Raw genomic sequence first — 24263 nt, 5'->3', positions numbered from 1 at the left:
GCCCGCCTCGACCTCGAGGAGTTCCAGGCCATCGCCGAAAGGGCCCGCCGCGATGCTGAGGGGCTTCAAGCTGCTGCTGAGAGGGCCCGCCGCGACGCCGAGGAGCTTGCGCAGCTGAGGGGGGAGCGCGAAGCCCTCCGGACGGAGGCCGGCCAACTTCGCTCGCAAGTGCAGGGACTTCAGTCCGCCATGTCCCGAGGGGCCGACCGGGAGCGTGAGTTGAAGACCCAGGCCGACGGTGAGGTTTCTTCCGTTCCCGCGTTCCCGTGTTGTTTGTGTTCTGTTTTTTGACTTGGTGGGATTTTCTGGGTGGTTTCTGCAGGTGAAATCGCCAAGTTGCGGGGTCTGCTCGACGAGGAGCGCGGTGAGCACAGCGCCCTGCGAGATGCGGCCCGCGTCGTCTACGACGACTTTGGCGTAGCTCCGGAGGAGGGGTCGAGCTCTCTGCCGGCTCGTGTCCTCGGGGTACGCCGTCGGCGTCGCGAGATCGCTGTGGACGCGCTTCACCTTGGCGTGCGGCGAGCCTTCGGGGTCTTCGGCTCTCACTATTCTGGCATCAACTTTGCCGGGATGAGTGAAGGGTACGCCGCGGGCTACACCGAAGCTGAGCTGGACGAGATCGATGCCGCGGTGACCGCGCCGGCGGAGGCCCTCGCGAAGCTCCTGGAGGATGAGGCCGCCCCTCCTGCCGACCCCTCGTCAAGTTAGCTGTGCTGGGCTGGCGCCCCAAAAAAGTTTGTAATTATGTCAGTCTTGAACTTGTTTCGCGTTGGCCATACGGGCCTATTCTATGACTTTTGTTGTGTGAAAGAACCCGATTCCCTTTGTTGTTCCTTTGGGCTCGAAAGCTTAGGATGCGTTGCCGGGTGCGTCAGTAAGTTTTGATGAGCGAAGGTGCCGTAGCCGCTGGGGCGTAGGTTTTTTCGCGGTCCGATCAAATCTTGCCTGAGCACCGTTCACGCATCCTTCTCTTTTTTGCGTCCAATGGTCTAGAAAGGGAGTGTTTGGTTTGAAAAAGAAAAAATGTTTTCTTTTTAGATGGCGCCCAGCGGCTAGGGTCGGGACCCCTGATAGCCCCCGAGGGGTATGCAGTCCTGGAGCAAGGCCAGGGTCGGATACCCCTGAGCTTAAAGGAAAAGGCCTGAACCGAGGTGGCTCGGGGTTTCTTTTTTCGCAGAAGAACAAAACTGGTAGCCCCCGAGGGGTATGCGGCCCTGGAACGAGGCCAGGGTCGGATGCCCCTGAGCTTAAATGAAAGAACGGAAATGACGACAAGTTTATGCAGAACTTGGAAATAAAAGCTATGGGTAAAAGCGCCTTAGCTGTTCTATGTTCCAGGCGTTGCTGAAGATTTGCCCGTCGGGAGTTGCCAACTTGTAGGTGCCTGGTCGTAGTACTTGTACGACGATGAACGGGCCTTCCCATGGGGGAGTCAACTTGTGCCGACCCCTGTTGTCCTGGACGAGGCGGAGCACTAAATCACCGACGTTGAAGGCGCGGCCTTGTATCTTGCGGTTGTGGTAACGCCGTAGGGCCTGCTGGCATTTAGCCGAGTGTAGTAGGGCTACATCTCGCGCTTCGTCGAGTTGATCTTGTGCGTCCTCGAGTGATGCCTGGTTTCCCTGTTCGTCGTATGCCTTGACCCTCGGCGACCCGTACTCTAGGTCGGTGGGCAAAATGGCCTCTGACCCGTAGATCATGAAGAATGGGGTGAACCCCGTCGCCCGGCTGGGGGTCGTCCTCAAGCTCCAGAGGACTGCTGGAAGCTCCGCAACCCACCGTCCGCCGAACTTTTTAAGGCGGTCGAAGATCCGTGGCTTGAGACCCTGGAGTATCATGCCGTTGGCTCGCTCGACTTGCCCGTTCGTGCGGGGGTGCGCCACTGCCGCCCAATCCACTCGAATGTGGTGGTCGTCGCAGAACTGGAGAAATCTCTTCCCGGTGAACTGCGTGCCGTTGTCGGTGATGATGGAATTTGGGATCCCGAAGCGGTGGATGATGTCGGTGAATAACTGTACCGCCTGCTCGGACCTGATTTGCGCCACTGGTCTTGCTTCGATCCATTTGGAGAACTTGTCGACAGCGACGAGCAGATGGGTGAAGCCCCCGGGCGCCCTTTTGAAGGGTCCGACGAGATCCAGCTCCCAGACCGCAAATGGCCATGTGATGGGGATGGTTTGCAACGCCTGCGCGGGCAGGTGAGTTTGGCGGGCAAAGAACTGGCATCCTTCACAGGTGCGGACTACCTGGGTAGCATCCGCGACCGCAGTTGGCCAGTAAAAACCTTGTCGGAAGGCGTTGCCAACAAGTGTCCTTGGCACGGCGTGGTGACCACAAGCCCTGGCGTGGATATCCTGGATCAGCGCCTTTCCCTGCTCAATCGGGATGCAGCGCTGGAGGATCCCAGTGTGACTTCTCTTGTAGAGCTCCTGGTCAATGATGGTGAAGGATTTTGCACGGCGCGCGATCCTGCGGGCTTCTGTTTTGTCTGCCGGGAGCGTGCCGCGGACAAGGTAGTCGAGGTACGGGGCTCTCCAGTCGATTGGGGGGTCGGCCCCCGCCGCGGGGTCTGCCGTGATTTCCATGACCACGGGGTCGGATGGCTTGGCTTCCAGGGCCGAGTCAGGTAAGGCAGCGTTGATTCCCTCGGGACCGGTGCTCGGGTCTGGGACAGGTGGTGCGTTGCCGACCTCCCTCGGCTCGGGTCCCGACCCCAGGGCTGAGAGTGCTTTGCCGACCCCTGCCGGCTCCAGATAATGGATTGAAGGCCTCAACTGGTCGCTAACGAAAACACCGTCGGGGACGGGCATCCGGCCAGACGCCGCCTTTGCCAGCTCGTCGGTGGCTTCGTTGAAGCGCCTTGCGACGTGGTTGAGCTCCAACCCGTCGAACTTGTCCTCGAGCTTGCGGACCTCGTTGCAGTAGGCTGCCATTTTGGGGTCGTGGCAGCTCCACTCCTTCATGACTTGTTCGACGACCAACTGAGAATCGCCCCGGACGTCTAGCCGACGGATACCCAGCTCGATGGCGATGCGGAGCCCGTTGAGTAGGGCTTCGTACTCGGCGACATTATTGGATGCAGGGAAATGGAGACGGATCATGTACCTGATGCGCACGCCCAATGGAGAGACGAAGACGAGGCCTGCTCCGGCGCGGGCCCTCATCAGTGACCCGTCAAAGTACATCGTCCAGTACTCCTGCTCCTCTGGCGCCGACGGTGCTTGTACCTCCATCCAGTCGGCCACGAAGTCGGCAAGTGCCTGGGACTTGATGGCGGTGCGGGGGACGTAGGTGATACCCTGGTCCATAAGCTCAAGCGCCCACTTCGCGATCCTCCCTGTAGCATTTGGGTTCCGGATTACTTCACCAAGCGGGAATGATGAAACGACCGTTACCGGGTGGGAGGTGAAGTAGTGACGCAGCTTCCTCTTCGTGATAAGGATGGCGTAGACGAGCTTCTGGATCTATGGATATCGTGTCTTGGACTCGGACAAGACTTCGCTGATAAAGTACACCGGGCGTTGTACCTTAAGAGCGTGCCCCTCCTCCTCCCGCTCCACTACCAGGGCTGCGCTAACCACCTGGGTGGTCGCCGCGACGTAGAGCAGGAGGGACTCGCCGTCGGCGGGCGGGACTAGAATTGGGGCCTTCGTTAGGAGGTCCTTGAGTCGGTCAAGTGCCTCCTGGGCCTCGCTGGTCCATTCGAAGCGGTCAGACTTCTTCAGGAGCCGATAGAGAGGAAGACCTCGCTCGCCGAGGCGCGAGATGAAGCGGCTTAGAGCTGCTAAGCATCCCATGATGCGCCACACCCCCTTTATGTTCCGGATTGGCCCTATGTCGCTGATGGCCGCTATCTTCTCCGGGTTTGCCTCGATGCCGCGCACAGAGACGATGAAGCCTAACAGCATGCCCCTTGGGACACCGAACACGCATTTCTCGGGATTGAGCTTAATACGCTTATCCCTCAGCCTTTCGAAGGCTAGCTCCAGGTCGGGAACGAGCTGGTCACCCTTCCTGGATTTAACCACGATGTCGTCGACGTAGGCCTCAACGGTCCGCCTGATGAGATCTCCGAAGCACTTCAGCATGCATCGCTGGAAGGTAGCCCCCGCGTTTTTGAGGCCGAACGACATCTTAACGTAGCAGTAGGGACCAAAGGGGGTGATGAAAGAGGTAGTGAGCTGGTCGGCCTCTTTCATCGCGATCTGGTGGTAGCCGGAATATGCGTCGAGGAAGCTGAGGGTCTCGCACCCGGCGGTTGAGTCGACTATTTGATCTATGCGTGGCAAAGGAAACGGATCCTTTGGACACGCTTTGTTGAGACCGGTATAATCGACACACATCCTCCATTTCCCGTTCTTTTTTGGTACAAGGACAGGATTGGCAAGCCACTCGGGGTGGCGCACTTGCTTGATGAACCCGGCCGCCAGGAGCTTCTGGAGCTCTTCACCAATGGCCCTGCGCCTTTTCCTCGTCGAAACGGCGCAAGCCTTGCTTCACTGGTTTGGAGCCGGCCCTGATGTTCAAGGAATGCTTGGCGACTTCTCTCGGGATGCCAGGCATGTCCGAGGGCTTCCACGCGAAGACGTCGCTGTTCGCGCGGAGGAAGTCGACGAGCGCGCTTTCCTATTTGGGGGATAGAGCCGCGCTGATCCGCACAACCCCACCACTGGAACAGCCGGGATTGAGAGGGCTTCCTTGATACCTTCGGTGGGCTCAAAGGAGGTATTCGACTGCTTGGCGTCGGGCTGATCTTCGATCACCTCCGCGAGCTGGACCGCCATGCCGCTCGTGACGGTGATGGCCGCGGCGTACTCGCAACACTCTATGTCGCACTCATATGCTTTCTGGAAGGTCGTGCCGACGGTGATGACCCCGTTGGGCCCTGGCAGCTTGAGCTTGAGGTAGGTGTAGTTGGGGATTGCCATGAACTTCGCGTAGCACGGCCGTCCTAAGATGGCATGGTAGGTTCCGCGAAACCCCACCACCTCAAAGGTGAGGACCTCCTTCCTATAGTTGGAAGGGGTCCCAAACGTAACGGGCAGGTCGATTTGCCCGAGAGGTGTCACCTGCTTCCCTGGCACGACGCCATGGAAGGGTGCCTTGCTGGGACGGAGGCGGGAGCGGTCGATCCCCATAGCGTCGAGAGTCTCGGCGTAGAGGAGGTTGAGGCCGCTGCCCCCATCCATGAGTACCTTGGTGAGGCGCGTCGTGCCGACGATGGGGTCGACAACGAGAGGGTAACGCCCCGGATGTCGGACGCGTCCAGGGTGGTCGGACCTATCGAAGGTGATGGCCGGCCCGGACCAGTCGAGGAAGGCCGGAGTCGCAGGCTCGGCTGCGTAGACCTCCCGGCGCTCCAGCATCTGCTGGCGCTTGGTGTCGTACGCTGCGGAGCCGCCGAAGATCATGAAGCAGCCGTCTTCCTTCTCTTCGTCGCCCTTCTTTTCCTCATCGGGCTTCCGCTTCCGGTCGCCTTTCACCGGATTGCCCACGAAGTACCTCTCCATGAGGTTACAGTCTTTGTAGGCGTGCTTGACGGGGAACTCGTGGTTCGGGCACGGTCCCTCGAGCAACTTGTCGAAGAAGCCGGGAGCACCTTCGGGGGGCGGCTGCCCCCGCTTGCGCTCGACCGCGGCCACGAGGGGGGCCTCGCACCGCTGCTTGCCCTTCTTCTTCTGCTGGCGGTTGGAAGTGCCTTCGTCGGCGTCCTCCTCTCGTTTCGCCTTGCCTTTGGAACGATCGAAGATCGCTCCGACAGCCTCTTTGCCAGAGGCGTAACTAGTGGCGATATTGAGGAGCTCTTCCGTGGTTCGCGGGCCTCGGCGCCCCAGCTCGTGGACAAGGGGCCGGCAAGAGGTCCCTGCTAGGAAGGCTCCTATGACGTCGGCGTCCGCGACGTTGGAGAGCTCGGTGCGCTTTCTGGAGAAGCGCCGGATGTAATCCCGGAGGGACTCGTCCGCCCCCTGACGACAGCTCCGGAGATCCCAGGAGTTGCTGGGGTGCGTGTACGTCCCTTGGAAGTTTCCTATGAAAACCTCTTTCAGGTCGTTCTAGTTGCGAACGCGTCCCGAAGGGATATGTTCCAGCCAAGCTCACGTGGAGTCTACCAGGAAAAGGGGTAGGTTGCGGATGATAAACAGGTCATCATCCGCCCCGCCGGCTTGACATGCAAGCCGGTAATCGCTGATCCACACTCCAGGATTTGTCTCCCCTGAGTATTTGGCTACACTCGTGGGTTGCCTGAAGCGTGGCGGAAAGGGCGCATTTAGGATGCGCGTGGAGAAGGCCCAAGGCCCAGCCGTTCCTGGGCTCGGGCTGCGGTCTTCCCCGCTGTCGTAGCGCCCTCCACGGTGAACGTGGTAGCCTCGATCTGCCCCGTCCCCCCTGTCCGCGCGAGAGCATCTCCGCGCGTTCAGGGTGTCGCGGGCGTCGCGGACGAGACCGACGCGCTGGTGGACGGATCGAGCCTCGCCTCCCGCGGGTGGTGGGGTCCGTCGGGCGGACGCGGCCTGATTCGCCCCCGGAGGGGGTTGATGGACAGATTCCCCCCGCCGTTGTGGGGGTGCGTCAGGCGTCGCTCGGCTCGCGTTCTGCCTGCGTCGCCGGGACGCCGAACTTTCCGCCTGCTGGACGGCGGCGCACTCGAGCAGGTTGCGCATCTCTTGGCGTGCCTGTCGCTCCTCGGGCGTCGCTGGTTTGGGGAGCTGTCGGAGCAACACCACCGCGGCTGCGACGTTTTGGCTAGCGCGGGCAAAGAGCGGCGGACGCTCTCCGTCCGCACAGATGCGTTGCTGGACGTCGCGCGCCCATTGTCACGCTCCCCCCTCGTGGTGGGGGTGCTCTACTTCTTGGCGAGCGCCCACGCGCGCTTCTGGTTGCCGAGAACACTCCGGGGCCCTTGGTAAGGCTCCAGTTGTAGCTGCGGCGCGCGAGGCGGGAACCCATTGTCTCCCCTCGGCACCATCGCCGTTGGACCCCTCGGAGTGCGCGTCGACCACAAGGCACTCGCGCGAGGGGTGGGGACTCCCGCTGCTGGAGCCAGCGTCTGAGATTGTCCTTGCCGCGCCTACGAGCTCGTTGCTCGCGGGCGACGTGGTCAAGGACCGTGCTAAGAGGCGTCCGTAAGCCCCCGTGGCGTTGCGTATCCCGAAGGGCTGTCCTCTTGGCGAGGTCCTTCCAGTAGGAGAGCGATCGCTCGCCACCGTCCCGGCGGCAGGGCCGGGGGCAGCTGGGCGAGCGGGTAGGACGAGGACAGGGATCAGCTCGATCCCTTCCCCGGTGGCGAGGAAGTCCAGGCTCCCAACTCGGATCAGGGAGCCCGGAGCAAAGCTACCATCGTAATTGGCCATCTGAGGCTGGGAACGTACGCGCAAAGGTCCCCTACCTGGCGCGCCAACTGTCGTTGTCAAGATCGGCGGATCAAGACTTAGACTAGTGAATTTCTTTTATGCGCGTAAGCCTCAGGTGGTTGCGTGAGAGACACGGGTTTAGACTGGTTCGGGCAAGGGAAGCCCTACGTCCAGTATCGAGGATGTTCGTGTTGCCCACGCAGGGTTCTATAGTAGGGGTTACAGGTCGACGAGAGAGGGACTGGTCCCAAGTCTCTTTGGGTGCTCGTGCTCTCAAGGAGAGTCGTTGTGTGTTGTGGCTTGTGGGAGAAGAAGCCGATCCCCCCTCCGGACCTGGATTCCTCCTTTTATATCGCAAGGGGGTGGCCGGAGTTACAGTTGGGATCGGGTGAAAAGGACTGTAAAGAGTAAAGCGTAGAATGGTAAAAACATGGCAGGGAGGAGGAGCAAGTTCCTAGGCGCCCGACGCCTCTGCCGGCCCCTGGTGAACGCCGGCGTGCATGCCGGAAGGGGAGGCCGCCGTGTGCCAACTGTTGTTGCTCCCTACAGATAGCTCCTTCGATATCCGTAGGCGTCGGGTCATGATGAGGGCGTTCCGTCGTTATGCTGGTGTCTGCTGGGGAGGACGGTGGATGCTGTTGTTCAGGCGATGGCTCCTGAGAGAGAGCGTCACATCCTTGCCGTGCGGGGCCCGAGGGCGCGCGGGGCCCGAGGACAGGCCGGTCTCTCCTTCGCTCCGGCCGGCGCAGGCCATGAGTACCCTGCGGCGAATGGGAGTCAGCCGCCGGCACTGTAGCCTGTACAGCGTGGTCGTGCACGGGTACTTGTGATAGGTTGCGTGAGGAGCGCGGTCATCCGTTCCCTCTGCCAGGCCTGCGGCGCATTTATGGCCAGGCCGATGGGGGACCCACAGGATTTTGTCGGTCTCGTCCATCTGGACCGTATCCGAGGGGGATGCCTGCCCCGGGGGCCTCAGCGCGCCCGACCCCTTCGCTTGGGGTCGGACGAGGCGGAACTTCGTGACGAGGGGTCGGGCGCCCCCGACCCCGGGGCCGCAGTCGGGCGAGGCGGAAACTTTGTGGAGGGGGGTCGGACATTCCCGATCCTGGCATCTTGGTCGGGCGAGGCGGAGCTTTGATCACGTCTAGGTGGGCCCGGGCCTTCGTGTCTGCTTCCTTAAGTGGTGTCTTAGGGGATCGTTAATATTTCCCCCCAACAATAGTGTATTTCCAAAAATTATGATGACACAAAACATAATTATACTATCTAATAGGTATCTACCAAAACCAATAAGTGAGAAACAGAACACCCTCTTGAATTTTTGTAATTCAACTTATTTTTTTGAAAAATGTTTCAATTTGGGTTACTCATTCGCTCATGCTAGCCGCTAACATCCTACTCTCCTGTCTCGGAAATACGATCACAAATCACTTGTACAACTTTACAAGCAAGTGCACACAAACAGTAGTCGTCGCCCTTTGGCCTTTGGCCCTACTGTGAGATTCACGTATCTCCGTGAGTAAATTCCTTGTATGGCATCGGAAATTATACTTATCCTTTATGTACCATCGAATTATAGCCATCCGTTGCCATCGATTTTATATTTCCATCTTTTGTACACCATTCTGTTACATTCTACCATCACCCGCGAAGTCTATGTAGACCCACACGTCAGTGCGAGGGAGAATGAAACTTCTCCTTTTCCCCATACTCTCTCGCTCTCCCTTACGCCTCCTGTCCCCGCGACCACCCACCCATCGGGGGCACGCGGTAGCTGGACTCAGCCTCGGCATCTACCCAGAGGTGGCGGCCGAGCCGCACCATGGGTGGGTACTGCGTCTTTGAGTAGGCATCGCGGATGGTGCGGGACTTGCCATGCAAGGAGCCGAGGTAGTAGAGGAGGTCGAAGCGCTCTAGGAGCAGGGCACGCGCGCCGCGGGACGCTGCTGCATGCACCACACAGCTGCCCACGACGGCCTCCCTGGCGGAGCTGTCCCCAAAGCGATGGCGGCAAGGAGCTCCATCACCTGGATTCGCGCCGCGTCGTCCATGGTGGAGTCTTGCGACAAGGACACGAGCGCCGGCACGGCCCCGGATTCATGCAAATCCAGCACTCGACCAGCCATGGATTCATGCAATTGAGCTTTGATTTCAATCATTCGTGAGTCAATTCATTGTTTAGCCATCTGATTTTCAGCCAGCACTTCCAATTTTTCGCGCCGCATCGTCCATGACGGAGCCCTACGACAAGGACACGAGCGTCGGCACGGCCCCGATGTCAGCCTCCAGGGCCTCCGCCTAGCAATAACCGAGACCGCCTCCAGGGCCTCCTCCTAGACGCGTGGGTCAGGGCACTCGAGCAGCGCGACGAGGATGTCGACGTCATCGGGGATGTCGGAGGCCACGACGCTGATGCACTTGTCGTCGTCGCGCAGCGCCTAGCCGAGAGCAGCCGCAGCCTCCCTCGCATCTCAGTGCCGCCGCCTCGGAGCCTTGCGAAGGGGTCCCGCACGTCGTCGTGGGTGGCGCCGGCACGGGGACGGTGACGCAAGCGCAGGGACGAGAGGCGCACGGGAGAGCAAGAGAGGAAGGGGAAAAGAAGAAGTTTCATTCTCCCTCCCACTGACGTGTGGGGTCCACAGAGGCATTCATGGAAATATAAAACCGATGACAATGAAAGGATGGCTATAATTTCAATAGCACATAAGGGATAGTTATAGTTTTCGATGGCATACAGGGACTCTATCTCCATCTCCCATCAATGGCGTGCCAGCATCTTGCTTTGCTAATTGCTATGATGGCTGTCAAGAGCCCGCACCCTCTGGCTATTTGCATCGCCAGCCATGATCTCTGTCAGGGGATGATGCTTTGATATGATGGTTCTCATTTGCATGCAAGAGCACCACCCATGACCTTTCTTAGCGTCGACGGCCGCCGTCCTCACCGTCGGTGACAAAGCGTTTCCGGTACAAATGCGTCTTCCGGACGGCGGCCATGTCCTCGATGGGCAACCCCTTGGTCTCTGGTGTCACAACCCAAAGTTGCAAAACAAGTTTAACATATTAACATGGGTATCATGAGCATCATTTGTGTATAATTGAGCATCATGGCCACGCATTTGGTTAAGCTCTCATAATTGTCGTTTATTGTTGAAATTCAAATTTGTGACGCAACTCCAATTTTTGTTATGCAACTGTGCCTCACATTATTTTATTTAAACACTAGACGCAAATTGATGATTTTACAGTATTTTTTACATAATTTTTCAGTGATGTTTTTCCATGTTAAAATTCATCTAACTTTCCACCGCCTCTTGGAGCTTGCTACGCCGCTCCTCGTCGCCACCTGTGCCACCTCTGGTGAGCTCCTAGGGCTTGGGGCGCAGCCCCACCGCCCTACCCACTGCACCGCGCCACCTTTCCCCGCCGCCGCTGGCCACACCGTGCGCCGCCCGTGCCTGTCCGTGTCCGCGCGTGCGTTCTATGTGCGTGAGGGGTGTGTGGTGAGAAGGAGAAACAAAGATAGGGGGGTTTTGGGAAGTTTCAGGGACCTATGTGCGAGGAATCAATAGATCTGGGGGTTTATTTGCAAAATGCTCTCGGTTTTATGTTATTTCTTGGATTTAAATAGCTGCAAACTTGGAAAATTCATAGAAATATGTAGAAAAATGCTAAAAATATGAATCTTATTTTTTTGGATTCCTTATGAGATCTAGTTTATTTAGAAATTGAGTATGTGCGTGCTACTGTTGTATACTTTTATCTATGAATTATTCTTCTATATACTTGTTAATTACCTTATAAATCATGTGGTGGTCCAAAAATTGTGAAACCAATTTTGTTAGCTTCCATTGATAATTTATGGTCCAGATATGCAACTTTTATTAATGGAATCTATGGTTTTCATACTGTTCTAAGTCTAATGCTTGTTTGTTATCTTAATTTTGCTATTTGCATGATAATTAGTGCAAATTTGATAAAATGTTGAAACCACTTCTGTTAGCCTTTGTTTTCCACATAGAATCCATGAGAAATGATGTTGATGCTTTTATGGTCGATTTACAAGCCTTTTTGGATTTAATGTGCTTAATGGTAGTTTATCTTGTTTATTTTATATCTCCACATTAAAAATTGATTTTGAGGTGAATCCAATTCTCATAATCTTGTATTGGTGTCTTCTATCAGTGAAAGTTATTTCATAGTTGTCCTTCAACATATGATTTCAATCTTGCAATTTCGTCCTTGCTTTGGCTTACCGTGCAAAATAGTTTTTTCTCATCGTTCTTGTATTATGGTTTTGTATTATCTTTAGCTAGCTTGCTTCGTTCACAAGTGATTTCTTACTGTTTATTTTACTTCTCATGCATTTCATGGGCGTTTGCACTCATAGCATCATCTCTAATGCATGCATGCATTTCATTCTTTAGAGAGCGACTTGCCGGAGAACGTGACCCTTGAGCCCGAAGCCAAGGCCGGTGTAGAGGTCGAGTTTGAGCCCGAAGAAAACCAAAGCAAGCAGCTATGCATACTTATCCTACTTTTCCAAATAAACTTGTTACTATGTATAGCTATGGGATGCATGTGGGTTATCTAGCTTATTGCATTATTAGAACCTATGTTTTTGTTATTATGGCCTCCCTTGTTTTGTTATCATATATCTTGTCTCTCGAATAGTGTGGGTTTTAATGATTTAATCTTGCAATTGCTTAGCCATGCTTAGTCAAAGGTTGATCACTTGGTATGGCAAATGGTTATAGGTTAATAAACACCGATTTTATCAAGGTTCTTTAATGTTGTTGAATAAATGAACATGATGGTTAATTTGGATACGAGATTTGAGTGGTGTGTAGGGTCACGAGAATGGAGCCTCGGTGACATAGGCCGCTCGAGTCGATTAATGACCGTCCGTTGTTGACGTCAGTTTGAGCATCTTTTTCGTGCTACCACATGTTCCCATATGGGAAGAACAAGCCTAATACCTCACTTGACTCGCTCTATGAGGCACGGTCCTGGATGTGTGGTCCTTGGACTATGTAGAGGATCCTAGGAGTGTCCCCGGTGGACCTAGGTTGTCCTCCATACAAGCTAGGTGTGTTTTACTCATAGTTTGAGGTGGTTTGGAAAAGGTTGGCATGAGTACCCCCTTGCGCACCATTGATTGGGTGTGCGAGCCACTAGGTCCTCGAGTCGTGTGGGTAAAGAGTACACCCTTGCAAGGATAAATAAATTTGAATTGCCGCGCTCTCGGTTATGAGCAAGCTCAAGTCCCATGAATTCATTGTAGAGTTATCGGATGCTTCCACATATATATATGCTTGATGTTACCATGTTGATGCAAATGTTTTCAACTAAAATTTGAGGTGGGTTTGGGCAAGATAAATAAAACTTGCTAGCTGTCTATAGGGTGAAATTCACATGTTTATGGTCAAAAATTAAGGATAGGATGAGATAGACTTTTTCAAATTTACTTAACCTTACCTTTTGTGCTCATGTTGCTATCGCTCACTAAAGTTGCAGGTGAACTAGAGGCCGTGTTTGGTCACTTTTACCCCGCCGATCCGAGGGTGGGTGATGAGTGACTAGATCGGTCGTTTGTTGCTCTGATGGTGTTCTTGGGCAACTACATCATCATATCTTTTACGTTTATCTATCGTATCTGCTGCGTAGTAGTGCTCTTTTTATGGGTTAGATGTTGGGAAAACTTAAGCCTTAACTTTTATTCTCATGTTGTGGTTGTTATGAGTCCAAGACTTGTTTTTTGGACCTCATTCAATTAATTTCAGATTTGAACCATGTGTGTAATGAACTTGTAACCTTAATTGTTGAACTTGTGTAATGTCTAAAATTGCTCTTTCATGGTTCATGTGGTGATGTGCAATTTGTACGGTTGATGTCGCTCGATCTTGGGCATGTTGTGAACACTTCCCGGGACTACCGGATTTGGCTCTTGTTAAGTTGAATTGCACCCAGTCGTGTGTCTCTAGGTGTGGGTTGACACTTGACATGTCGCAAGACGTGTAAGTGTGGGCTCTCATCCTATTGGCATGACCGTCAATTAACTTAATTCGAGATCAAATTGGGCGGTTCTCACAAGTGGCATCAGAGCTGGTGTTCGGTAAAGTGAACTTAAAATTTGTTTAGTGGCAAAAAAATAAAATTTTGACCACTTACACTAAATTTTATGTTCTTAAAATTTGAACATAAGGTTAATTGCTCTATCTTTTCGCTTTATCTTAGAGCTTGTCCTCCCCCTTGCTTCATTTAATTGTTTATTTAATGTGTTCTTAACTTATCTTATCTTTTATTTGGGTTAGATGCCTCCTAGCTTCACGTTGATCATGGCAACCCACGCCACGGACGCAGTTGGCTTTCCCGCGGTCCTCAATGATATGTTGGTGAAAGCGGGCTACACTTTTAGGCCCGAGTATGAGGTCTAGGCTCGTGGCTTTGGAGTGGGCATGGTGGAGTATGTGGGCGCTCTCCACATTCAAGTGAAGATGGTGATGGGATCTGTGCCCTATGTTTTCCAAGCAAGTGGAACCTCCCCGGAGATGGCGATACAAGAGGTGGCTCATGAAGCCATCATGCGCCTTCGCTATGAGCACCAGGAGCTTTGGGAGGATCCCTTCTCTTACCTCCCGATGCAAGGGCCCGAAGACCCACTTTGCCACTTTGCCACCGTACCGATGGGAGCCCCTCCTGTTGTGAGGTGTATGGCGGAGACAATCTCCGCTTATGAGTGGGCCTATCGGAGTGTCAAGTGTGAGTTGAAGGAGACAAGAAGGCATTTCCTCAAGTTACAAATTGAGGTGGAGCCTTTTGCGAGGTCTAGAAAGGTGCCAAGGCGCGTGCTTGATGGATTGCCGGGTGCCACGGCACAAGAGATGGAAGCCCCTTCTCACCGTTTTCTGCTTGTGATGTGTACTTGGGCAGAAGCTCGGCCTAGGCTAAACCTCATCTCCTAGGGTTTGCACATGCGCCAATTTCCCCGAGTGCGCACCAATCGTGAGACTCTTTTGGGAGCCCCGGAATGCTTCGCACCATGAATCTTCGCGTTGAATCTTAGCAAGTTGTCGTGAGTTGAGAGTGTAGTTGAAGGTTGGGTGGTAGCTTTTGCTCTTGTGTCGTGACGTAAGACGCTTATTATGTATCATGCCCTATGTGTGAAACTTGTGAACTTTGGTGGTTGCAACTTGTTAAGTTAATGTTGGTTTAATTATGGTTCTTATTCCTTTAAATTTCCTTAATATCATGCTTCATTTGTGCAAGTTGTATCTTGTGCTCTAAATTGGCTGCTTGCTGAAATTTCTGTTGAGCCCAATATATTGCTTAGAACGATGTGAGGAAGCATCATATTGCATCCATACATTGCATACATGTTATTGTACATATGGGTTATCTTTTGGAGCTATTTTATCATGATATTCTTGCTGTTTTGATGTCCAAAACTGAGCTTAAACTCAACGGTATACATGCTGTCCAAAATCTATCAATGCCATCTTTGTCCCTTCTAACACTCTATACATGTGTCGTTCTCTAATATTTTCGATCCCAATCCAATCTTTACTAAATCCTTATTTCATCGCTAACCAAATCTAATTTGGATGACAGGATGAGGAACCGATCAGGCCGTGATCATGGTGAGCCCTCGGGCGGGGACGATCTTCCTCCCCCTCCCATGAATCCCTCTCTTGCGGATGTGCTTGCCCAACAAACTTGGCTCATTGAACAACTTGTCCAAAACATGGGCAATCCACCTAGGAGGGAGGCACCCCCGGTGCATGGTCATGGGGATTTCTTTTGCACCGACCCTCCTATCTTCCGTGGAACCAAGTACCCTCTCGACGCGGATTATTGGCTTGGCACTATTGAGCAAAAGCTTGGTATCCTTCAGTGTGAGGAGCATGACAAGGTCCTCTTTGCCGCCCACCAACTTCAAGATGCCGCTAGAGCTTGGTGGCGTGGTGTGCTTGCCGTGCGCCCTCGTGACCACCGCTTCACTTGGGAGGAATTTCAGACGGTGTTCCGCGCCTATCACATTCCCAAGGGCATTATGGATATCAAGAAGAAGGAATTTCTTAGCCTCACTCAAGGCAATGATGATGTGATGACTTATTTGCATGCCTTCAATGCTCTTGCTCCATACGCTCCCAAGAAGGTGTCTAGTGATGCCAAGAAGAGAGAGCGCTTTTATGAAGGGCCCTCGGAGGAAATGCAAGACAAGCTCTCTACCAACAAGTTTGTTGATTTTAATGATATGGTTGATGTGGCTATTCGAGCCGAGCACAAGAGGAAGAAGGTTGAAGCAAAGAACAAGCGTGCCGCTCCGACCTTGACGGGCGATAGCTCTTCACGCCCGCGTATGGGGCCTTCTCCTCCACCTTGTACACCGAGCGCCCCTCTCCCACGTCCCATGTGGATTATGCGTCGCCCTTCCAATGCTCAAGGACAAGTTTCAAGGCTGGCCAACCCTAGTTGGAACAATACTAGTGGTGGTCCAAGGGGTCCATGCTACAATTGTGGTGGTGTAGGCCATATTTCCAAGAATTGCCCCTCTCCAAGGTAAGGTGGTGCTCTGAATGCACCAAGGCAAGGTGGTGCTCCCAATGCACCGAGGCAAGGCAACCCCCTACCTCAAGTTACACATCAAGGGAACAAGAATCAACAAGCTCCGAAGCGTGGCCGCCTCAACTATCTCGCCGTGGAAGAAATTCCGGAGGATGCTGAAGTACTCTTGGGTACGCTACTCATAAATTCCTCTCCCGCCGTTGTTCTTTTTGATTCCGAAGCTACTCGTTCATTTATCAACAAGAGTCTAGTGCTACATCATAAGTTTAAAGTTCAATACCTATCACACCCACATCTCATTGACTCACCAGGTGGGGAAATCATTGCTACACATTTTGTTGAACATGTTCCAATTCTCATAGAGGGAGTTATGTTTAAAGTCAATCTTCTCATACTAGATAGGTTGGGTTTGGATGTCATTCTTGGAATGAATTGGATGGGTAGACATGATGGGATAATCAAGTGTGGGCCTCGTACTGTGGACCTCTTACACTATTCCGGCAAGAGAGTCACCCTTTATCTTGACAAATAAGAGTCTTGTCTTTATACTATGTCGGGTACCAAAATCATGGCATTGGAAGAAATTCTTGTGGTTTGTGAGAATCCGGATGTCTTTCTGAAGGAATTACCGGGAATGCCTCCCGATCGTGAGGTTGAGTTTGCCATCGAGCTATTACCCGGAACGGCTCCAATCTCAAAATGTCCCTATCGTATGCCTCCTAACGAGTTGAAGGAATTGAAAAACCAACTCAAGGTCTTATTGGAAAAGGAGTTTATTCGTCTAAGCTCCTCACCTTGGGGATGCCCGGCTCTCTTTGTGAAAAAGAAGGATGAGAGTCTATGGATATGTGTTGATTACCGTCCATTAAATGAAGTCACCGTCAAGAATAAATATCCTCTTCCTCGCATTGATATCTTGTTTTATCAATTATCCGGTGAACGTTATTTCTCTAAGATTGATCTAAGATTGGGGTATCATCAAATAAGGATAAAAAAGACATTCCTAAAATGGCTTTTTCTACTCAATATGGACTTTATGAATATACCATCATGTCTTTTGGTTTAACCAATGCACCGGCCTACTTCATGTACCTTATGAATAGCATATTCATGGAAGAGCTTGATGTCTTTGTTGTGATATTCATTGATGACATCCTTATCTACTCCAAGACCAAAGAAGATCATGCTCGTCATCTCCACATTGTTCTCCAAAAGCTTAGAGATCATCGCCTTTATGCCAAATTTAGCAAGTGTGAGTTTTGGCTAGAAGAAGTATCTTTTCTTGGTCATGTTCTCTCTAAGGATGGCGTTGCCGTGGATCCTAGCAAGGTGCGAGATGTTCTTGATTGGGGGCAACCAAAAAGTGTCTCCGACATTAGGAGTTTCCTTGGGTTAGCGGGATATTACCGCCGGTTCATTGAAAACTTCTCCAAGATTGCGAAGCCTATGACCGAGTTATTGAAGAATGGGGTCAAGTTTGAGTGGTCCAAGGAGTGTGAAGAAGCCTTCCAAATATTGAAATCTCGTCTCACTACCGCCCCTGTTCTTGCTCAACCAAACATCCATAAGAGCTTTGATGTCTATTGTGACGCATCTTGCATTGGTCTCAGGTGTGTCCTTATGCAAGAAGATCAAGTGGTAGCTTATGCTTCTCGTCAACTAAAGCGTCATGAAGAAAACTATCCCACACATGATCTAGAGCTTGCGGCCGTTGTTCATGCTCTAAAAATATGGTGTCACTATCTCCTTGGGAATCATTGTAATATCTACACCGATCACAAGAGCCTTAAATATATCTTCACCCGATTGGACCTTAATATGAGACAACGAAGATGGCTTGAGTTGATCAAGGATTATGATCTTGAAATCCACTATCATCTCGGGAAGGCGAATGTTGTTGTCGATGATGTCGGGCATGCACCCCAGGCCCACGAGTAGACCTTGAATGGCCCACTAAGGGACGTACTCAGACATGAATCAAAACAAGGGGATAGGCGTATCCCACTCAGACTAGTCAAGTATGTATATGGAAACTACTCAGACCATACCGAGTAGGACTCTGTAATTGTACTCAGCTAGGACTCGGACTTGTAACCCTGCCCTCCCGTGTATATAAGGGTGGGCAGGGACCCCCCTCAAGCAGAACAACTCCAGGTTCATCTACGATCAATACAAACAAACACACAGGACGTAGGGTATTACGTGATCTAGCGGCCCGAACCTGTCTAAATTGTGTTCCTTGCGTCACCATTGACTCCTTGATTCTCGACGTCCCTTACCGCATAAAAGATCACCTAGGGTACCCCCTAGGTGGGTTGCCGGTCTAAAACACCGACAGCTGGCGCGCTAGGTAGGGGCTCTCGTCGAGTTTCTCAGCGCGAGTTCAATGGCTACAGTCGTCATCAAGCCCGTCTTCACCATTGAAGCAGGCGCAACCTTCATTTTTGGATCCTGGCTCTGCATCGCCGACAGCGCTGGATCGTTCCGGCACCAGATCATCAACGTCCAGGAGAAGAAATCGGGGGATTCGGTTAGAAAAGACCAAAATTTCAAAGTCAACAAACTCGAGTTTGACTACGCGTCGGACTCGACTTCGGTTCGGACTAGCCGGTCCGAGTCGCTTCCCAAACCGACTTCGACTCCAAAGCGGTTTCCACACGGACTCCGCAATGCAGCCAAAGTCTACCAAAGTTTCCTCACCCGAATTCAACTCGAACACGGGAAGGAAGACGACGACGACTCCGATTACACCTCAGAGATTCCACTGTCAAGACCAGGCCAAGGTCTGGTAATAACTTCAACATCACAAGGCAGATTCGTTCACTGGCTAGGAATGAGACCATCCCTTGCCCGCGACTATGAGTCACGCCTCGTCACTCACATAGACAACCTCCCCTACCAAGAAGGTGTCCCACTCACTGCAAGCCGTGAGGAAAGTTCTATAGAAATTGCAACATCAAGCTCCAGAAGCTACTACCTAGACAGAAAAGTCTTTGTTATTACTCACAATAACAACCCGAGTACTAGCCAGAACAGAACCCCCAAGCGATTAGCACAACTTGACATCGTCTCAAAAGATGAGTCAACAGCTAACGCCCCAAAAGATGAAAATTTTGATCAAAGGAACCAAAGAAGGATGCGTAATGCTACTCGGGCTGAGCGACGGCAGACGCTGGCTACAAACATTCCCATCACAAACCTCGAAAGAGCATTCGACGCAGTTCAAGCTCAAGAACATACCACTCTACCTGCAGCAATCGCCTCGATCAACCTTATATCAACACTCATACCCCGAGACAGAGACAACGAAGCCACAGCTCAGCTTGCGCAGCGCGGCAACGGACTAATCGCACAACTCACAAAACAAGCTTACAAGCTACTCGACAAAGAATCACCGATCCTGTAGAGGTGCGGCATTTAACAACAATGATGTACAAAGAAACGACAACGAAGTTGTCAACCAACCTCGGCAACACAGCCAAGGTCCGAGTAAACACAATGCCCCAATACGCCAGAAGGACGTTGGAGAAGTCAGCTGCACTAATTCTGTAAAAAGTATTCGCCCTAATCGGAAAAACCACGAAGTGTCAAATTTCAGTGATCTACGAGAAATAATCAACAGTCGGTGTGAGCGAGAAGTTAACAACTACAACCACTTTCCTGCTTTCACAAACCGGGTAATGAGGACAAGACTACCCGAGAAGTTTAAACCCACAGGAATCACCAAGTATGACGGCAAGCAAGACCCCATCCAATAGCTACGATGCTACTCGCTAGCAGTCCAAGCAGTCGGGGGCAATAACGACACCAAAGTTATCCACTTCCCCATATGCATGGAACCAGCACCGCTAACATGGCTTTAGTCACTCAAACCTTGATCAATCGATTCTTGGGCAGATTTGACAAAGGCTTTCACCAACAACTATGCCGGCTCCATGGCTAGACCAGGCAACAAGATTGACCTAAGTCAAATAAAATAGAAACAAGGTGAAACCTTACACGACTACTTGCGACGGTTCTTCAAAAAGAAGGGAACTATAGTTGACATTTCAGAAACAGACGTCATCGAGTGCTTCCAGAATGGACTCTACGATCGACGAACGTACCAAGATTTCGGTTGACGATGACCAGCTAATGTCAAAGACCTCAAAGTTATGGTGCAACAGTGGGCAGATGAAGAAGACAAAGAGCGAGAACGGTTTGGCTCTCACCGCTACCGGGGACGCGACAATAACAACAATGATCAGGATAGAACACGACACAATGATACTCGAAACAACTTTTCGAGTAATCAAAACCGCGAAAGGAAGCCCGACAACACCGTTGTTGCCATGACTAACTCCGGGAAAAAGGGATCCCGCAAAAACGACGACGGGCCAACCTTCACCGAGCTACTCAAAAAGTAGTGCCCATGGCACCTGACTAGCAAACACTCGGCAATAGACTACTACAACATGCGTTGAGTAATGCAAGACTTACCCGCACCACCACCCCTTGAAAAATATAGCAAGAAAAAGGATAAGGGCAAGAACAAAGTCCACAACGACGACGAAGAAGAAGAAGGCGACTTCCAGACCTCCTCCAAGACAGTCAACGTCATTTTTGGCGGAATCCCAGGCACCGCATCCAAGCGAGCCAGCAAACTCGCACTCAGGGAGATCATGGCCATCGAACCAACAGATCCAACACCGCTAAAGTGGTCAGAAGTGCCAATAACCTTCACCAGGAAGGACCAATGGACCAAGTTCTTAGAACCAGGTTGGTTCCCCCTAGTACTCGACCCCATTGTGGCAGGATCAAAGCTGACAAAGGTACTCATCGACGGCGGAAGTGGACTCAACGTCATTTTCGCCAACACACTAAGGAAGATGTGCCTCGACATCACGGAAATGCTCACTCCAACAGATTCACCCTTCTACGGTATCGTACCAGGAAACGCAGCTATACTGTTAGGACAAGTCATCCTTCCAGTCACCTTCGGAACTAAGGAACACTACCGTACCAAGTACATCAGATTTGAAGTCGCCGACTTCGAGACATCTTACCACGCCATACTCGGAAGGCCAGCACTAGCTAAGTTCATGGCCATACCACACTATGTTTACTTGGTACTAAATATGCCAGGGCCCAAGGGGGAAGTAACGCTACGAGGAGATCTATGACGATCTTATGAGTGCGACATCGAAGCCGTGGAGATTGCCGCGACTTCTCAAGCACTTAGCCCCATGCAACAAGTCTTCACAGCTTCAAACAAACTTCATCCAACCGAACTCGAGATCCCAGAAAACAAGTTGGGGTCCACAAAGGTGAAACCCGCGAGTGAGAAAGACTTCGAACCAGTTGATCTCCAGACGGGTGACTCCTCCAAGACAGCCCTGATCGGAACAGGGCTAGATCCTAAATAGGAAACCGTGCTCATCAGTTTCCTTTGGGCTAACCATGATACCTTCGCATGGAAACCAGCTGACATGCTCGGTGTGCCCAAGGAGCTGATTGAGCACTCTCTAAATGTTGATCCCAAAGCTACTCCAAGACGGCAGCAACTCCGCAGGTTCACTCAAGACAGACGAGAAGCAATCAAAAAAGAGCTAGCCAAGCTACTCGCAGCAGGGTTCATCAAAGAAGTCTTTCACCCTGACTTGCTCGCCAATCCTGTACTCGTTCGCAAGAAAAACAACGAGTGGAGAATGTGCGTCGACTACATCGACCTCAACAAACATTGTCCAAAAGACCCTTTCGGACTACCTAGGATCGACCAAGTGGTCGACTCTACCGCTGGGTGCGATCTGCTATGCTTTCTCGACTGTTACTCAGGCTATCATCAGATAAGTCTCAAAGAAGAAGATCAAGCTAAAACAGCCTTCATCACACCATTTAGGGCTTTCTGCTACAAGACAATATCCTTCGGACTAAAAAATGCAGGGGCAACCTATCAACGAGCTATACAGATGTGCTTCGAAAAGCAACTCCACCGCAATGTCGAAGCTTATGTGGACGACGTAGTTGTCAAAACAAGAAACCAGGAGGAACTCATCACCGATCTGGAGGAAACCTTCTCTAGTTTATGAGCTTTCCAATGGAAACTCAATCCCACTAAATGCGTCTTCGGAGTACCTTCTGGCAAGTTATTCGGGTTCATCATTAGCCATCGCGGCATTGATGCCAACCCGGAGAAAATATCTGTCATCACAAACATGCATGCACCAGCTAGCGTCAAAGATGTGCAGAAGCTCACAGGCTGCATGGCAGCTCTCAACCGGTTTATCTCGAGACTTGGAGAACGGGGACTACCCTTCTTCAAGCTTCTCAAACGATAGGACAAGTTCAAATGGACAGAAGAGGCAGACAAGGCATTAACGCAACTCAAAGACTTCTTGTCAAAGCCTCCTGTACTCACTGCTCCATCTCCAAATGAGGACTTCCTCCTATACATAGCAGCTACTACTCACGTCGTCAGCACGGCAATAGTAGTTGAACGATCTGAACCAAGACACGCAAGGCTAGGTGCTATTGTTTGACTGTTGAACCTCACGTGAACACTCTATGTGATGACTTTTGGAGACTTGGAATTGGAATGGTCAACGAAGGCTATGTTGCTACTCTCATTGTTAAGCCCGATCTTTATGACCAAATCAAAGAAGCTCAAAGGGGTAATAAAGGGATGGCTCAAATTCTTGCTTTAAAGAAGGAGGGCAAGGCACAATGTTTCTCCATTGATGATCAAGGCGTCATTTTCTTTGGGAAGAGAATTGTTTTCCCCAAGTTGAAGCATCTCATTCTTGAAGAAGCTCATAACTCTCAACTCTCTATTCACCCGGGAAGTACTAAAATGTATCAAGATCTCAAGCAAAGGTTTTGGTGGACTCGCATGAACTGAGAAATCGCTCGGTACGTTGCCGAATGTGACGTTTGTCAAAGGTTTAAAGCTGAACATCTTAAACCAGCCAGCACCCTTCAACCCTTGCCTATTCCATCTTGGAAGTGGGAAGACATTGCAATGGATTTTATCACCGGTCTACCAAAGGCTTCTCAAGGATATGATTTTATTTGGGCAATTGTTGATCACTTGACAAAATCGGCTCACTTTCTTCCGATCAAAGCCACCTACCTCACTAAGCAATATGCGGAACTATATCTCACTCGGATAGTATGTCTCCATGGTGTTCCAAAAACCATAGTCTCAGATCGTGGTCCTCAATTTGTTGCTCACTTTTGGAAAAGTCTTCATGATGCCATGGGAACCAATCTCACTTATAGTACAGCTTATCATCCTCAAACCGATGGTCAAACTGAAAGAGTCAATCAAGTCCTAGAAGACATGTTGCGAGCTTGCGTGCTTATTTATGAAAAGAAGTGGGTAACTTGCTTGCCATTTGCGGAATTCTCTTATAACAATAGCTATCAAGCAAGTATCAAGTTGTCCCCTTTTGAAGCTCTCTATGGAAGGAGGTGTAGAACTCCTATCAATTGGTCCAAGACCGGGGAAAGACCTTTCTTTGGTCCCGATTTGATAATGGAGGCCGAAGAACAAGTGAAGACCCTTCGTGAGAACCTTTGCATCGCTCAATCTCGTCAAAAGAGTTATGCCGATCGTCGCCATAGTGAGTTATGTTTCAAAGTTGGTGACCATGTATACCTTAAGGTGTCTCCTTTCAAAGGCACTTGTCGTTTCCTAGTGAAGGGAAAATTGGCTCCTCGATATGTTGGACCTTACAAAATCACCAAAAGAGTTGGCGCCATGGCCTATCAATTGGAACGTCCTCCATCTCTTTTCGTCATTCATAATGTGTTTCATGTATCTCAACTAAAGAAGTATCTTCATGTGCCAACCGAAAATGTGGACATGGAAATTCTTGACCTTCGACCGAGCCTAACTTATGATGAACATCCTATTGGTATTCTTGATCACATCGAGAGGAAAATGAGAAAGGGAGATGTCAAGTTTGTCAAGGTTCAATGGAGTAACCACTCCGAAGATGAAGCTACTTGGGAATGCGAGGATAAAATGAGAGAAGAGTATCCCGAACTTTTCTCCGATGAGTAAGCCCTATCTACACCAAGCACACCATGTTTTCTTCTGTTAATTAATCCATCTACATGTTTATATGTGTACACAATCACTATCAAAAAGGTCTCACTAGTCCCTCACTAACCAACTGTTGGGATACGAGGTAGGCTACACTAGCGCAAATCAAAATTTTCTACCGCGTATAACCAGGAAGAACTGCCGTATAAGGATCACGGGATTACCACTCGACGCACTACTGGTGCGGAAGATGTAGATTTGCGTCGATGCAGTGAAGACGATCACGTAGTCGTACGTAGTCGATCAACGTAGTCGTAC

The 24263-nt window shown here is 51.3% G+C and overlaps 1 protein-coding gene and 1 pseudogene across 1 annotated transcript; both read right to left on the bottom strand.

Moving 5' to 3' along the window:
* Positions 1–1733: 1733 nt before the first annotated feature.
* Positions 1734–2933, bottom strand: LOC111256997 (the record flags this gene model as incomplete). Its single annotated transcript, XM_022825836.1, has 3 exons — positions 2739–2933; positions 2133–2699; positions 1734–1946 (listed from the first exon to the last, which is right to left on the bottom strand). Coding segments are annotated over exons 1-3 (975 nt in total), but the record flags the coding sequence as incomplete, so codon positions are not given.
* Positions 2934–9077: 6144 nt separating this feature from the next.
* Positions 9078–24263, bottom strand: part of LOC101785387 — a 40167-nt pseudogene continuing 24981 nt past the window's right edge.

Source organism: Setaria italica, chromosome IV (genome assembly GCF_000263155.2).
Source record: "Setaria italica strain Yugu1 chromosome IV, Setaria_italica_v2.0, whole genome shotgun sequence".
Lineage (NCBI taxonomy): Eukaryota > Viridiplantae > Streptophyta > Magnoliopsida > Poales > Poaceae > Setaria > Setaria italica.
The sequence above is the reverse complement of the archived record's forward strand: the minus strand, read 5'-3'. Positions and strand labels throughout refer to the sequence as shown.